The 17,455-nt window shown below is 46.9% G+C and overlaps 2 protein-coding genes and 1 pseudogene across 4 annotated transcripts in view; all 3 read left to right on the forward strand.

Annotated features, from left to right (window-relative positions):
• Positions 1-8,744, forward strand: part of LUC7L (LUC7 like) — a 40,938-nt gene extending 32,194 nt beyond the window's left edge. Inside the window, exon 10 of one of the 2 annotated variants that reach the window (XM_023744906.1) lies at positions 8,596-8,619. Coding sequence is in view for 1 of the 2 variants with exons in the window: in XM_023744905.1 (XP_023600673.1) it covers positions 8,596-8,659 (64 nt within the window). In the remaining variant the exon portion in view is untranslated. Of the gene's footprint in view, positions 1-8,595 lie in introns of both variants that reach the window. The other variant, XM_023744905.1, reaches the window with a different exon arrangement.
• Positions 8,745-8,911: 167 nt separating this feature from the next.
• On the forward strand, positions 8,912-10,023 carry LOC102428849 (annotated as a pseudogene). Its single transcript, XR_330660.3, has one exon. The product of XR_330660.3 is annotated as a polyadenylate-binding protein 2 pseudogene (transcript).
• Positions 10,024-14,046: 4,023 nt separating this feature from the next.
• On the forward strand, positions 14,047-15,063 carry LOC102429149 (polyadenylate-binding protein 2-like). Its single transcript, XM_023744939.1, has one exon. It carries the CDS (start codon positions 14,047-14,049, stop codon positions 14,959-14,961), a length of 915 nt encoding a protein of 304 aa, XP_023600707.1. The 3' UTR covers positions 14,962-15,063.
• Positions 15,064-17,455: the final 2,392 nt, after the last annotated feature.

A 17,455-nucleotide genomic window follows, 5' to 3' on the forward strand; every position in this document is an offset into this window, starting at 1 on the left:
GAGAAATATTTTTTTTCTCCTTTTATTTTCTAGTAAAGAATGGTAAGGGAATGAGGAAGAGAAGAGACGGGAGGAAACATTTATATGAGACCACCCACTGATGGTTGCCTCTCACAGGCACCCCAACTAGAGGCAGGGATTGGACCTGTAACCCTTGACCAGAAATCGAACCCTTGACCCTCCAGTGTGCTGGCTGACACTCTAGCTACTGAGCCACACTGGCCAAGACAGGGTTTCTTTTTATTACAGTAAAATATATGTAAATTTTACTGTTTTAGGCACTTGTAATTATGTATGAATGGCATTAAGTGTAGTCATGTGTTGTGCGTGGAGGGGGGTGGTTTTGAAAAGGCAGATGTCCCTGGATTTAGGAGTAGGCCTTAGGTCCCAGCCAGAAGGCAGGTGGGGCTGAGGTCAAGACAGCTGCTAGAAAGGCCTGGAGGGCTACAGCTCCGCCCTGCACACCTGGCCTCTAGTTAATCCAGGACCAGGTGGTCTGAGCCCTTGTGCTGGGAGGACGGGATCCAGGCTGTGCCCAGCTCTTACAACCCTAGAGCAGAAGGTACCCACCCACCCGCCCCTGGCACACCCCAAGCCCTTGAGTTCTCATGGATTCCAAGCACTCGCCAAGCTCTTGGGTGCCAGGAGAGCAGCGAACAGTGGCCTTGCCCTCTGAGTGGGCACAGAGGAGGTTAGACTGATGGGGACAATGCACAACATGGCACAGGCATGAGGGTGCTCCAACCCCTAATGCTCACCTGGGGTCTCAGCAGAGAGGAGTTCCCAGGTGGAAGCTCTGGGGGAATGGCACAGAGGGTGCCAAGAGGAGGCCACCCATGTACCGTGAGGGGGCTTAGCCCAGAGGGGACCCACTCCACCATGAGCCCCCTCACTCTAAAAATAAAAAAATGTGGGAACTACTTGTTTGCAGAGAAGAAGCAGGGATGCAGGTCAGGGCCATTGCAGTCCCTGAGGAGAAGTGGGTAGGCAAAGCCAACAGATACGGATCCTCCAGGTCGTGGTAGGTTCCAGGCCCCTTAGGTTTACCCTCGTTACTGTACTTTTAGGGACTCCCCTGCATACACCTTGTTTCTGGTCAGTGGAGGAAGACATGGTCATAAGCACCTACTGTGGGTTGTGGGGTCTCCTAACCCTGCATAGAGGCCCCAGGCTGTCCTGGGGAAGGGACCCTGCAGCTAGGGTAAGCAGGGCTTCTGGGGCTGCCCTCCCTACTCACACTGGGGATCTCTGGCCAGGCTCAGGCTACAATCTGAGGAAGGAAGGGCTGGAGAAACTGCTAGCCCTGAATCCTGCATGGGAGCTCATAGGATCCAGAGCAGAGCAGAGCCTGACCTTGGGGTGCACCCTCCCTGGCTTTCACCAGCAGGTCCTGGATCCTCACGGCATCATGTGGAAATGTGGGTATCCTCTCTCGGCTGCTCAGTAGCTGGTGCCCTTGGGTCTGGGAGCTGGGGGAGCTTCCTAGAGGAGGTGGTGCCCTGCCATAGTTCAGGCAAGTGGGGAAGGGATATGCAGGGGAAGTGCCTCGCCTGGGAAGAGGATGGTGGCCACAGTGGGGTTTGGGATCTGTGGAGATGGAGTGGCTCTCAGACTTGATAGTGTCTGAATTATTAGAGGACTTGTTAAAACAGGTTGCTCTTCCCTTTCCTTCCCTGCATCTGCCAGCTTCCCTCCTGCCTTTGTCCCTTTGCCCATGTCTCCCTGCCTGCCTGACTTCCACACTGAGCATCGGGGCTGCCCTCCCAAGGAGGTTGTGCCATCCTCACAGTCCAGGAGGGGAGCAGTGGTAAGGGGATTTCTCCCACCATGACTGGGGCCACCTTTTATTTTTGAGATATAATCAACAAATAACTTATTTTTATGTGTACAACATAATGACTTGACACTTTTAAGTTGCTATATGTCACAATAAGCCTAGTTAACATCCATCACCACACAGTCAGAAAAATTTTTTGTGATCAGAACTTTTTTTTAAATATATTTTTATTGGTTTCAGAGAGGAAGGGAGAGGAAGAGAGCAAGAAACATCAATGATGAGAGAGAATCATTGATTGGCTGCCTCCTGCACGCCCCACACTGGGGATCGAGCCCACAACCCCGGCATGTGCCCTGACCGGGAATCAAACTGTGACCTCCTGGTTCATAGGTCGACGCTCCACCACGGAGCCACACCAGCCGGGCTGTGATCAGAACTTTTAAACTCTACTGTCAGCAACTTTTAAATGTAGAATACAGTATCCTATCTAATAATAGAGAAACATGGTAATTAGCCGTACCTCCGCTACCCTTCCCATTGGCTAATCAGGGTGATATGCAAATTAACTGCCAACCAAGATGGCAGCCGGCAGCCAGGCAGCTTGAAGCGAACAGGAGGCTTGCTTGCTTCAGTGACGGAGGAAGCCAACGTTCCCCGCCTGCCTTGCCGGCCTCTGAGCTTGCAGTTTAAGAAACATTGTTACAAATATAGAAGCTAAACAAAACCCCAGAAACCTGCTTTCAGCCAGCAGGACCGCAACATTGTTTCAATCATAGAACAAACGCAGATCCCTGCTTTCAGCCAGCCGGGATCTCAGAGCTGGAGTGAGCAGGACCGCAACAGTGTTAACAATTATAGAACCCAAACAAACCAGATACCTGCTTTCAGCAGCCGAGGCCTCAGAGCTGGAGCCAAGCCTCAGAGCTAAAGCTGGCCCAGAATAAAAAAAAAAAAAAAGACAGGTTGGGAGCTTCAGTCACCCGCCAGCCTGAAAACGGCCCTCAGCCCCTCACCCAGACTGGCCAGGCACCCCAGGGGGGACCCCCACCCTGAAGAGGGTGTGACCAGCTGCAAACAGCCATCATCCTCTCATCCAGGCTGGCCAGGCACCCCAGTGGGACCCCCACCCTGATCCAGGACACCCTTCAGGGCAAACCAGCCGGCCCCCACCCGTGCACCAGGCCTCTATCCTATATAGTAAAAGGGTAATATGCCTCCCAGCACCGGAATCAGCGGAGCAGCGAGGCCTCCCGGCACCGGGATCAGCGTGACGGGGCAGCGACCAAACCCCCTGATCGCCCTGCAGCTCTGTGTGTGATGGGGCGGGGCCACAACCTCCCTATCCACCCTGCTCTGTTCGTGACAGGGGAAGGCACCCCAACCCCCTGATCAGCCCTGCTCTGTGCCTGATAGGGGGGAGCTCCCCAACTCCCTGATCGCCTTGCGGCTCTGTGTGTGACAGGGTGCGGCGCCCCAACCCCCTGATCGGCCCTGCTCTGTGTGTGACAGGGTGCGGCGCCCCAACCCCCTCCCCCCCCCACGGGCCCTGCTCTGTGTGTGACGGGGTAGAGCCATAACCTCCCCATCAGCCCTACCCTGAGTGTGACAGTGGCGGCGCCCCAACCCCCTGGTCCGCTCTGCTCTGTGTGTGACAGGGGGCGGTGCCCCAACTCCCCTATTGGCCCTACTCTGTGAGTGACAGGGGGGAGCTCCTCAACCCTCTGATCGGCCCTGCTCTGTCAGTGACAGGGGGGAACTCCCCAACCCCCTGATGGGCCCTGCTCTGTGCGTGACAGGGTACGGAGCCCCAACCCCCCTGATGGGCCCTGCTCTGTGGGTGACAGGGGGCAGCGCCCCAACCCCCCTGATCGGCCCTGCTCTGTGCATGACAGGGGGTGGCGCCGAAACCTCCCTATCGACCCTGCCTTGAGTGTGACAGGGGGCGGTGCCCCAACCCCCCAATCGGCCCTACCCTGAGCGTGACTGAGGGTGGCATCGCAACCTCCCGATCCGCCCTGCTCTGTGCATGATGGGGCGGCGCCCCAACTCCCCAATCGGCCCTGCTCTGAGCCCGACCAGGGGCTGCACTTAGAGATTGGGCCTGCCCTCTGCCACCCGGGAGCAGGCCTAAGACAGCAGGTCATTATCTCCCGAGGGGTCCCAAACTGCGAGAGGGCACAGGCCGGGCTGAGGGACCCCCTCTTCCCTCCCGAGTGCACTGGGCCTCTAGTTGTATATATAATAATACTGTATAATACAACACAGTATTATATTTTCCTGAGGTCTCAAGTCTCTCCTCTGGGACACTCCTCCCCTGCCCCCCAAAGGTCCAGCATGTCTGGGACTTAAGACCAATCTGCCCCCTCCCCCCCAGTTGGGCCCAGCCTCTCCCTACTGAAGAGAGCACAATGTAGTTACCACTTTCTTTGTTAATCATTCTCTCTTACATCTCAGTCTTCTCCCTAGGTCACTTTCTTTCTGCCTCAAGTGCATTCTGTAGTAGAGTCGGGATTGGGTGAGACAAGGCACCAGGAACACAAAATTGAAAGATGTACAGGGGCTGCAGTCTAGATAATTTATTCTGACCTTTAAAAAAATGTTTTAAAAAAATATATATTTTTATTGATTTCAAAGAGGAAGGGAGAGGGAGAGAGAGAGAGAAACATCAATGATGAGAGAGAATCATTGATTGGCTACCTCCTCATGCCCCACACAGGGGACCCAGCCCATAACCTGGGCATGTGCCCTGACTGGGAATCAAACCATGACCACCTGCTTCATAGGTTGATGCTAAACCACACCAGCTGGGCTATTCTGACCTATTTTTTTAACAATAAAATTATTATTTTATTTATATTTTTGCTGTAAATGTAAAAAACACTATAAATGTATTTTTTCATTTGTAAACTCAGTTAACAGTTACCATATGAGCCAGCAGTTCCATTCCGAGGCATACACCCAAGAGAATGAAAATGTCCACACAAAACCTTGTTATATATTTTTGTTGCAGCATTATTCATAATAGTGAAAAGGTGAAAGCAACCCAAGTGTCCATTAACTAATGAATGGATAAACAAAAGGTGGTCTATCCATACAATGGGATAATACTCAGCCATGGAAAGGAATGTGCTGATATGTTACAACATGGATGAGCCTCGAAAACTTTATGCTCAGTGAAAGAATCTATACACAAAACACATACTATATGAGTCCATTCATATAAAATAATGTTCTGACCTATTTTTAAGTTTGCTAATTCTATAACTATGTTTTGTCCCTTAAACATATATTGAATTTTTAAAAAACACATTTCTTATTGATTTCAGAAAGGAAAGGAGAGGGAGAGAGAGAGAAACATCAATGATGAGAGAGATCGGTTGTCTCCTGCCTGCCCCCTACTGGGGATCGAGCCCACAGCCCCAGCAACCTGAGCATGTGCTCTGACCAGGAATTGAACCCTGACCTCTTGGTTTATAGGTCACTGCTCAACCATTGGGGCTAACCATTGAGTTTTATTTATTTTTTTAATTTTTAAAGAAATATATATTTTATTGATTTTTTACAGAGAGGAAGGGAGAGGGATAGAGAGTTAGAAACATCAATGAGAGAGAAACATTGATCAGCTGCCTCCTGCACACCCCCTACTGGGGATGTGCCTGCAACCAAGGTACATGCCCTTGACCGGAATCGAACCTGGGACCCTTCAGTCCGCAGGCCAACGCTCTATCCACTGAGCCACACCGGCCAGGCGAGTTTTAATTTTTGATGGCTATATTCTTCATTTCTAAAAGTTTTTTTTCACGTGTGTTATGTCATTTTTTATATTTTATGGCTCCCTGCAGGTATTTAAAATCTTGTCTCTAATCTTGTATACATAGTAAGCTTACTTGTAATTTAGTCTGACATCTTCTGTGCCTGACACTTTTGTGGGTCAGTTCTGCTGACCTGGACTTGTGTGTCTGTGGCTTTCATACATGGTGCCTTATTTCCATGTGCTCTGTGAGTTGACGCTTGTTGCCTTTTGTAGCCTATAATTAAGTGCCTTTATCAAGGGAAGATTTATTTGCCAGGTGCCTGGTATCTACGAGAGAAGCCCAGGATCATCTATACTAATAAAAGGGTAATATGCTAATTAGACCAGACATCTTCTGGACATCTTTCTGGACATCCTTCCACACAAAGTCACAGCGGCTGCGAGGGCTGAGGGCTGGTGGCACGGGAGAGGCGGTGGCATGGCCTTTTGCAGAAGCAGTGGGAGAGGGGGCTGTGCTGTCCCAGTCACAGTGCTGCCCCTTCTGCAGAGGCAGCCACAGAGGCAGTGGCATGGGCCCGGTCCTGGTGCCACGCCTCTGCAGAGGCTGGGTGAGTGGCAGGGCCAGTGCTAAGGAGCAAGGGCCAAGGGCCGGCAGCCGTGGTGGTGGTGGTGGTGGTGGTGGTGGCAGCAGCAGGGTGATGTGTGTAGCACCTTCCCCTGATGGGCCTGGTTGCCTCCCACAGAGGACATCAGTAGGACATCCTCTGAGGGCCACAGATTGTGAGAGGGGGGCAGGCTGGGTTGAGGGAACCCCCCGCCAGTGCATGAATTTTTGTGCACCGGTCCTCTAGTTCTAAATGAAATCCACAGCCTGAGAAATTTGTGGGGGAATCACTCAGGTGATACGAATTTGGACTGCAAATTCGAAAGTATCAGCATGTGATTTCTATTTATCAGTGAGTTATGTTCTCTTTTCTGCTGAACACCAATGTGGTTTTATTTTTTACCAGCCCCCATGCTTGGGGAAAATGAATTGTCCAGTGGGTGTAGTCCACTGCTTTTTGGGGCCCTGGCTTTATGCGCAAGAGTAACATCACCTTATGTTGGTCCTTTTAACCCATGAGCCCATGAAGAAGAAAATCCCAGCTTACTGTAAGTTTGCTAGTTTGGCAAACACGTCAGGACCCAAGTAGTTTCAGTGCTGTGATCACCTCTTTGGGTTTCTCACCTTTACTTGGTTTTTGGCCTGAAAATTCCTTAGCTCTCATTTGCTCTTTGATGTCTCTAAGAAGGTTTAAAGCATTTATCCAGCATTTTCAGTTATCCAGTAGCTTCTTTTCCCAGGTTGGAAATAGCAGTTCAGATCAGGCAAAGCCTTGGAACAGTGGCAGGGCCCAGAGGCCTGAAGGAAGAGCTGGGTGTATCTGGAGGAAGGTTCTCCACCCCCTATACACACATCAAAAAAAAAAAAAAGAGAAAAAATGGCCCTAACTCTTTGGCTCAGTGGAGAGAGCATCGGCCTGTGGACTGAAGGGTCCCAGGTTCAATTCTGGTCAAGGGCACATGCCCCGGTTGTGGGCTTGATCCCGAGTAGGGGGTGTGCGGGAGGCAGCCCATCAATGATTCTCTCTCATCATTGATGTTTCTATCTTTCTCTCTCCCTCTCCTTTCCTCTCTGAAATCAATAAAAATATATATTTTAAAAAACAACAAAAATGAGCAGTAATTTCAATGTATAAAATGGATTGCCTTCTACAGGTCTATAGAAGAAGGGCTTCTATGGGTTACTTTAATAACAGTACAAAGTGGGCAAAGGGCACAAATGGGCGATTCCCACAGAGCAGTAGAGATGGAGACAGTACTTACCTTCCCAAATGATTGAACAAATGGAAGCTACCAAACATGGAGAACAGAGGAGGGGATGCAGGCACCAGCCTCCTGCTAATGAAACTGTAAGGAAGGCAATTTTGGTAATATTATCAAAAAGCCATAGCATTGGACATAGCATTACCCCAGAAATTCCACTTCTGTAAAAATGCCCCAAGGAAAAATTATGTTTGTATGTTTGTGTGTAATATTTTAGCTACAAATATTCAGGACAAGGTTTCTGCAAATTATTTGTATACTATAGTAAATGAAAAACATACATACAAATGAGAAATTACTCATACTCCCAACCACTTTCCTTTTCTGGGTTTATATAAAGTTGGTGGACAATTTTCCTCTCCTGTCCTTTTAGTCCCATGCTTGTGGAAAACTCCTGCCAACATTGAGTGTGTATTGTTTTCAAGTTTTCTTGTGATTATATCAATATAAAAATTGATTTGTACTCTACACATTGGCCTGTAGCATGCTGTTATATAAATGTCTTGGCATTGTTCATGTCTATGCCCAAAGACTGACCTCATTCTCTGACAGGCTATGTGATTCTACCATAATTATTTAACTTCTCTCCTATTATTTCTCTGTTCCAATAAACAGTTCTGCGAAGAACATCCTGTACATAACATCTTCATATATGTGTGCCACTATTTTCTGCAGGATAAATTCCCAGAAGGATTGCAGGCTCAGAGAATTTGCACCTTTTGGTTTTAAAGGATAAGACCCGTGGTGTGCTAGTGCCTGCTTAGATGATCTCATGTTGAATTTTCAACAATTCGGAGAGCTGATTGTTAAACACAACCACTATTAAAAATTAAATTATGTTAATTTAGAAATAAATAGGTCATGTTAAAAACAAAACCAACCGGCATGGCTCAGTGGTTGAGCATCAACCTAGGAACCAGGAGGTCACAGTTCAGTTCTGAGTCAGGCCACATGCCTGGGTTGCAGACTCAATCCCCAGTAGGGGGCGTGCAGGAGGCAGCCAATGATGATTTCTCTCTCATAGATGTTTCTGTGTCTCCCTTCCGGTCTGAAATCAATAAAAATATATTAAAACAAAAAAACAGAAAAGCTCATAAATACTGAAAACTCATTATTTTCTAATTATGCTACTACATTTTACTGTTATCTATGTTCACATCTCTCTCTCTCTCTCTCTCTCTTTTATTTTTTTTAACAGCAGGCCCTGGGATCCTGTCTACAGGGGCTGGACTAGAGCGACTTCATGGCATTTCCCTTGCTAAAAGAACGTGTGTATTAGGAGGAGAGAGAGGAAAAAAAGAGGAAAGAAGGAAAAAAAATAAAAATAAAACCCCTGAACTAAGTGCCAGGCCGGTAGTTAATCACTTTAACTACGAACAATCACGCTTAAGCTACATAATCTTTACTCCAGGGAACAGAGATAAGAAACGCCCTAACCTTTGCAATAGAAATTGAGAGGATTAAAATCAACTGGTATAAATACAGATGTAACAAGACAATAAACACCAGAACTTGTCTGGAGATCCTGGCTAGAGAGCCTGGCTAGGCTGCTGATCAACTGAACGCTGTCTCCGTGTCATTCCTTCTTTGCCCACTCCGTCCACACCTTTGGGAACCCCTGGACCTGCTGGCGCCCGAATAATCGCTGGGAAGCGGGCCACAGTCTGAGCAGAGATGGCAGCAGTGGCGGCGGCAGTGGGGGCTGGGGGCAGTCAGGGCTCCGGGCTGGGGCAGCGCCATCTTGTGCTCTGGCCTGGTGAGGAGGCTGGGAAGGGGGACCCTGGGGGCGCAGAGGACTACAGGAATGGCCTGGAGCCTGAGGAACTGGAGCCTGAGGAGTTGCTGCTGGAGTCCGAGCCAGAGCCTGAGCCTGAAGAGGAGCCGCCCTGGCCCCGTGCCCCACTGGGCACCCCAGGCCCTGGGCCTGGCCCGGGAGTCCCAGGCAGCCAGGAGGACGAGGAGGAGCAGGAGCCGGGACTGGTCCACAGGGGACGATGCCATTGAAGACCCGGAGCTGGAAGAGATTAAAGGTCGAGTCAGGGAGATGGAGGAAGAAGCTGAGAAGCTGAAAGAGCTACAGAACGAGGTAGAGAAGCAGATGAATATGAGTCCACCTCCAGGCAATGCTGGCCGAGTGATCATGTCGATCGAAGAGAAGATGGAGGCTGATGCCCGTTCCATCTATGTTGGCAATGTGGACTATGGTGCAACAGCAGAAGAGCTGGAAGCACACTTTCATGGCTGTGGTTCAGTCAACCGTGTTACCATCCTCTGTGACAAATTTAGTGGCCATCCCAAAGGGTTTGCATATATAGAGTTCTCAGACAAAGGGTCAGTGAGGACTTCCCTGGCCTTAGATGAATCCCTATTTAGAGGAAGAAAAATCAAGGTACTCCCAAAACGAACCAACAGACCAGGGATCAGCACAACAGACCGGGGTTTGCCACGAGCCCGATACCGTGCCCGGACCAGCAACTACAACAGCTCCGGCGCTCGATTCTATAGTGGTTTTAACAGCAGGCCCCGTGGTCGTGTCTACAGGGGCCGGGCTAGAGCAACTTCATGGTATTCCCCTTACTAAAAAAAAGTGTGGCCCTAACTGGTTTGGCTCTGTGGATAGAGTGTCGGCCTGAGGACTGAAGGGTCCCAGGTTCGATACCGGTCAAGGGCATGTACCTTGGTTGTGGGCACATCCCCAGTGGGGGGTGTGCAGGAGGCACCTGATCAATGTCTCTCTCTCATTGATGTTTCTAACTCTATCCCTCTCCCTTCCTCTCTGTAAAAAATCAATAAAAATATATTTTTAAAAAAAGTGTGTATTCTGTTCACATCTCTTTTATCTGGACAATAGAAATACAACACAATAGCAGCTGCTATGCATCTCTTTCAAATTTTCTGTTCAGTGATAGCATATTGATAGTTTGAAATCAAGCACGATGGCAATATTTACACCATGGAAATTGGCAAATGCTACAAACCAGCCCTCTTCCCCTTTTTCCAAAGTACCACTAACTAAACATTTACTGGCCTACAACTGTATACAACTGAATTGAAGTTATATATTATTTAAAAGTTATATGTTAAGTTATAATCCTACAGAAGTGTATTTGGGTCTTGATTTTTAAATATATTTTCATTACAGGTATCTCGTTGTTATTGAGCATTTTAACTTCCATGGCTTTCTGTATCATTACAAATGTCTTGGCCATTGGTATACGGCGGGGTTGCCTGTTATTACTTTGGCTTATTTTTCTGTAGGGTTGACTGGCTTTAAAAAGAAAAAGGTGGAGGAGAGGAGGGTGAGAAAAAATTTGGAGGTGTAGTAGTAATAACATTTTTTAAAAAAATATATATATTTTATTGATTTTTTTACAGAGAGGAAGGGATAGGGATAGAGAGTTAGAAACATCGATGAGAGAGAACCACCGACCAGCTGCCTCCTGCACACCCCCTACTGGGGATGTGCCCGCAACCAAGGTACATGCCCTTGACCGGAATCGAACCTGGGACCCTCCAGTCCACAGGCCGACGCTCTCTATCTACTGAGCCAAACCGGATAGGGCTAACCTTTTTTTTTTTTTACTTGCAAAGATACTTATTGCAGTGTTGTTCATAGGGGGAAAATATTAGAGACAAAATGTTACAGCCCATAAAAGTAGAATGGTTTGAAAAATTATGACATAGCCACACCATGGAATATTATGTGGCCATTAGAAGACAATGAATTATGATTCTGATCAAAGGCACACACCTTGGTTGCAGGTCGATGTGTCTCTATCACATCAATATTTCTCTCTGTTTCTCCCTCTCTCTTCCACTCTCTCTAAAAATCAATGGAAAAATATCCTCAGGTGAGGATTAACAACAACAACAACAACAAAAAGACAATGAATTAGAGCTATGCCAGGTGACTTAGAAGAGTTTCCTTGAGGCAGAAAAGTATTGGTAATATAATCCCATTTTCAATGTTCCATGTATTGTGTGTGTATATGTAAAATGGCTAGGTGGGCCCCAGCTGGCGTGGCTCAGTGGTTGAGCATCAACCTATGAACCAGGAGGTCATGGTTCAATTCCTGGTCAGGGCACATGCCTGAGTTGTGGGCTTGATCCCCAGTAGGGGCATGCAGGAGGCAGCCGATCAATGATTTTCTCTCATCACTGATGTGGTAATAACCTTTTGTCTGCTGTTTGTAGCAAATATTTTTCTTACAGTTTCTCTTTAACTTTGCATATATTTTTCTCTATATACACCAAGTATTTTTCTCTTTATATAGTCCAATGTGCCCAGTTTTTCCATTGTCACTCGAGGATATAATTTAGTTTTTAAAATATATATATTTTATTGATTTTTTACAGAGAGAAAGGGAGAGGGATAGACAGTTAGAAACATCGATGAGAGAGAACCACCGATCAGCTGCCTCCTGCACACCCCCCACTAAGGATGTGCCCGCAACCAAGGTATATGCCTTTGACCAGAATCGAACACGGGACCCTTCATTCCGCAGGCCGATGCTCCATCCACTGAGCCAAACCAGCCAGGGCAAGGATATTATTTCTTAAAAAAAAAAAAATCTCGCCTTAACCGGTTTGGCTCAGTGGATAGAGCTTCGGCCTGCGGACTGAAAGGTCCCAGGTTCAATTCCGGTCAAGGGCACATGCCCCGGTTGTGGGCTTGATCCCTACTAGGGGGTGTGGGGGAGGCAGCCCATCAATGATTCTCTCTCATCATTGATGTTTCTATCTTTCTCTCCCACTCTCCCTTCCTCTCTGAAATCAACAAAAATATATTTAAAAAAAAACAACAAAAAATGGGCAGTAATTTCAATGTATAAAATGGATTGCCTTCTACAGGTCTATAGAAGAAGGGCTTCTATGGGTTACTTTAATAACAGTACAAAGTGGGCAAAGGGCACAAATGGGCGATTCCCACAGAGCAGTAGAGATGGAGACAATACTTACCTTCCCAAATGATTGAACAAATGGAAGCTACCAAACATGGAGAACAGAGGAGGGGATGCAGGCACCAGCCTCCTGCTAATGAAACTGTAAGGAAGGCAATTTTGGTAATATTATCAAAAAGCCATAGCACTGGACATAGCATTACCCCAGAAATTCCACTTCTGTAAAAATGCCCCAAGGAAAAATTATGTTTGTATGTTTGTGTGTAATATTTTAGCTACAAATATTCAGGACAAGGTTTCTCCAAATTATTTGTATACTATAATTTGTATACTATAGTAAATGAAAAACATACATACAAATGAGAAATTACTCATACTCCCAACCACTTTCCTTTTCTGGGTTTATATAAAGTTGGTGGACAATTTTCCTCTCCTGTCCTTTTAGTCCCATGCTTGTGGAAAACTCCTGCCAACATTGAGTGTGTATTGTTTTCAAGTTTTCTTGTGATTATATCAACATAAAAATCGATTTGTACTCTACACATTGGCCTGCAGCATGCTGTTATATAAATGTCTTGGCATTGTTCATGTCTATGCCCAAAGACTGACCTCATTCTCTGACAGGCTATGTGATTCTACCATAATTATTTAACTTCTCTCCTATTATTTCTCTGTTACAATAAACAGTTCTGCGAAGAACATCCTATACATAACATCATCATATATGTGTGCCACTATTTTCTGCAGGATAAATTCCCAGAAGGATTGCAGGCTCAGAGAATTTGCACTTTTTGGTTTTAAAGGATAAGACCCGTGGTGTGCTAGTGCCTGCTTAGATGATCTCATGTTGAATTTTCAGGAATTCGGAGAGCTGATTGTTAAACACAACCACTATTAAAAATTAAATTATGTTAATTTAGAAATAAATAGGTCATGTTAAAAACAAAGCTAATAGCCCAACCGGCATGGCTCAGTGGTTGAGCATCAACCTATGAACCAGAAGGTCACAGTTCAGTTCCGAGTCAGGCCAAATGCCTCTGTTGCAGACTCAATCCCCAGTAGGGGGCGAGCAGGAGGAAGCCAACGATGATTTTTCTCTCATAGATGTTTTTATCTCTCTCTTCCTCTCTGAAATCAATAAAAATATATTAAAACAAAAAAGCAGAAAAGCTCATAAATACTGACAACTCATTATTTTCTAATTATGCTACTTCATTTTACTGTTATCTATGTTCACATCTCTCTCTCTCTCTCTTTTATTTTTTTTAACAGCAGGCCCTGGGATCCTGTCTACAGGGGCTGGACTAGAGCGACTTCATGGCATTCCCCTTGCTAAAAGAACGTGTGTATTAGGAGGAGAGAGAGGAAAAAAAGAGGAAAGAAGGAAAAAAAATAAAAATAAAACCCCTGAACTAAGTGCCAGGCCGGTAGTTAATCACTTTAACTATGAACAATCACGCTTAAGCTACATAATCTTTACTCCAGGGAACAGAGATAAGAAACGCCCTAACCTTTGCAATAGAAATTGAGAGGATTAAAATCAACTGGTATAAATACAGATGTAACAAGACAATAAACACCAGAACTTGTCTGGAGATCCTGGCTAGAGATCCTGGCTAGGCTGCTGATCAACTGAACGCTGTCTCCGTGTCATTCCTTCTTTGCCCACTCCGTCCACACCTTTGGGAACCCCTGGACCTGCTGGCGCCCGAATAATCGCTGAGAAGCGGGCCACAGTCTGAGCAGAGATGGCAGCAGTGGCGGCGGCAGTGGGGGCTGGGGGCAGTCAGGGCTCCGGGCTGGGGCAGCGCCATCTTGTGCTCTGGCCTGGTGAGGAGGCTGGGAAGGGGGACCCTGGGGGCGCAGAGGACTACAGGAATGGCCTGGAGCCTGAGGAACTGGAGCCTGAGGAGTTGCTGCTGGAGTCCGAGCCAGAGCCTGAGCCTGAAGAGGAGCCGCCCTGGCCCCGTGCCCCACTGGGCACCCCAGGACCTGAGCCTGGCTCGGGAGTCCCAGGCAGCCAGGAGGAGGAGCAGGAGCCGGGACTAGTCCAGGGGGCCCCAGGGGACGATGCCATTGAAGACCCGGAGCTGGAAGAGATTAAAGCTCGAGTCAGGGAGATGGAGGAAGAAGCTGAGAAGCTGAAAGAGCTACAGAACGAGGTAGAGAAGCAGATGAATATGAGTCCACCTCCAGGCAATGCTGGCCAAGTGATCATGTCGATCGAAGAGAAGATGGAGGCTGATGCCCGTTCCATCTATGTTGGCAATGTGGACTATGGTGCAACAGCAGAAGAGCTGGAAGCACACTTTCATGGCTGTGGTTCAGTCAACCGTGTTACCATCCTCTGTGACAAATTTAGTGGCCATCCCAAAGGGTTTGCATATATAGAGTTCTCAGACAAAGGGTCAGTGAGGACTTCCCTGGCCTTAGATGAATCCCTATTTAGAGGAAGAAAAATCAAGGTACTCCCAAAACGAACCAACAGACCAGGGATCAGCACAACAGACCGGGGTTTGCCACGAGCCCGATACCGTGCCAGGACCAGCAACTACAACAGTTCCCGAGCTGGATTCTATAGTGGTTTTAACAGCAGGCCCCGTGGTCGGGGTCGTGTCTACAGGGGCCGGGCTAGAGCGACTTCATGGTATTCCCCTTACTAAAAAAAAGTGTGGCCCTAACTGGTTTGGCTCCGTGGATAGAGCGTCGGCCTGAGGACTGAAGGGTCCCAGGTTCGATTCCGGTCAAGGGCATGTTCCTTGGTTGTGGGCACATCCCCAGTGGGGGGTGTGCAGGAGGCAGCTGATCAATGTCTCTCTCTCATTGATGTTTCTAACTCTCTATCCCTCTTCCTTCCTCTCTGTAAAAAATCAATAAAAATATATATTTTAAAAAAAGTGTGTATTCTGTTCACATCTCTTTTATCTGGACAATAGAAATACAACACAATAGCAGCTGCTATGCATCTCTTTCTAATTTCCTGTTCAGTGATAGCATATTGATAGTTTGAAATCAACCATGATGGCAATATTTACACCATGGAAATTGGCAAATGCTACAAACCAGCCCTCTTCCCCTTTTTCCAAAGTACCACTAACAAACATTTACTGGCCTACAACTGTATACAACTGAATTGAAGTTATATATTATTTAAAAGTTATATGTTAAGTTATAATCCTACAGAAGTGTATTTGGGTCTTGCTTTTTAAATATATTTTCATTACATGTATCTCGTTGTTATTGAGCATTTAAACTTCCATGGCTTTGTGTATCATTACAAATGTCTTGGCCATTGGTATACGGCGGGGTTGCCTGTTATTACTTTGGCTTATTTTTCTGTAGGGTTGACTGGCTTTAAAAAGAAAAAGGTGGAGGAGAGGAGGGTGAGAAAAAATTTGGAGGTGTAGTAGTAATAACATTTTTTAAAAATATATATATATTTTATTGATTTTTTTACAGAGAGGAAGAGATAGGGATAGAGAGTTAGAAACATCGATGAGAGAGAACCACCGACCAGCTGCCTCCTGCACACCCCCTACTGGGGATGTGCCCGAAACCAAGGTCCATGCCCTTGACCGGAATCGAACCTGGGACCCTCCAGTCCACAGGCCGACGCTCTCTATCTACTGAGCCAAACCGGTTAGGGCTAACCTTTTTTTTTTTTTACTTGCAAAGATACTTATTGCAGTGTTGTTCATAGGGGGAAAATATTAGAGACAAAATGTTACAGCCCATAAAAGTAGAATGGGTTGAAAAATTATGACATAGCCACACCATGGAATATTATGTGGCCATTAAAAGACAATGAATTATGATTCTGATCAAAGGCACACACCTTGGTTGCAGGTCGATGTGTCTCTATCACATCAATATTTCTCTCTGTTTCTCCCTCTCCCTTCCACTCTTTCTAAAAATCAATGGAAAAATACCCTCAGGTGAGGATTAACAACAACAACAACAACAACAGACAATGAATTAGAGCTATGCCAGGTGACTTAGAAGAGTTTCCTTGAGGCAGAAAAGCATTGATAATATAATCCCATTTTCAATGTTCCATGTATTTTGTGTGTATATGTAAAATGGCTAGGTGGGCCCCAGCTGGCGTGGCTCAGTGGTTGAGCATCAACCTATGAACCAGGAGGTCACAGTTCAGTTCCGAGTCAGGCCACATGCCTGGGTTGCAGACTCAATCCCTAGTAGGGGGCGAGCAGGAGGCAGCCAATGATGATTTTTCTCTCATAGATGTTTCTATCTCTCCCTTCCTCTCTGAAATCAATAAAAATATATTAAATAAACAAACAGAAAAGCTCATAAATACTGAAAACTCATTATTTTCTAATTATGCTACTACATTTTACTGTTATCTATGTTCACATCTCTCTCTCTCTCTTTTTTTTTTTTTTAACAGCAGGCCCCGGGATCGTGTCTACAGGGGCTGGACTAGAGCGACTTCATGGCATTCCCCTTACTAAAAAAACATGTGTATTAGGAGGAGAGAGAGGAAAAAAAGAGGAAAGAAGGAAAAAAAATAAAAATAAAACCCCTGAACTAAGTGCCAGGCCGGTAGTTAATCACTTTAACTACGAACAATCACGCTTAAGCTACATAATCTTTACTGCCTGGAACAGAGATAAGAAACGCCCTAACCTTTGCAATAGAAATTGAGAGGATTAAAATCAACTGGTATAAATACAGATGTAACAAGACAATAAACACCAGAACTTGTCTGGAGATCCTGGCTAGAGAGCCTGGCTAGGCTGCTGATCAACTGAACGCTGTCTCCGTGTCATTCCTTCTTTGCCCACTCCATCCACACCTTTGGGAACCCCTGGACCTGCTGGGGTTGGACCCCAACATCTGGTTCCCAAACCATTGCTGGGCAGCGGGCCACAGTCTGAGCAGAGATGGCAGCGGTGGCGGCGGCAGTGGGGGCTGGGGGCAGTCGGGGCTCCGGGCTGGGGCAGCGCCATCTTGTGCTCTGGCCTGGTGAGGAGGCCGGGAAGGGGGACCCTGGGGGCGCAGAGGACTACAGGAATGGCCTGGAGCCTGAGGAACTGGAGCCTGAGGAGCTGCTGCTGGAGTCCGAGTCAGAGCCTGAGCCTGAAGAGGAGCCGCCCTGGCCCCGTGCCCCACTGGGCACCCCAGGCCCTGAGCCTT

This window comes from Myotis lucifugus, unplaced genomic scaffold, assembly GCF_000147115.1.
Source record: "Myotis lucifugus unplaced genomic scaffold, Myoluc2.0 scaffold_498, whole genome shotgun sequence".
NCBI classification, from domain to species: domain Eukaryota; kingdom Metazoa; phylum Chordata; class Mammalia; order Chiroptera; family Vespertilionidae; genus Myotis; species Myotis lucifugus.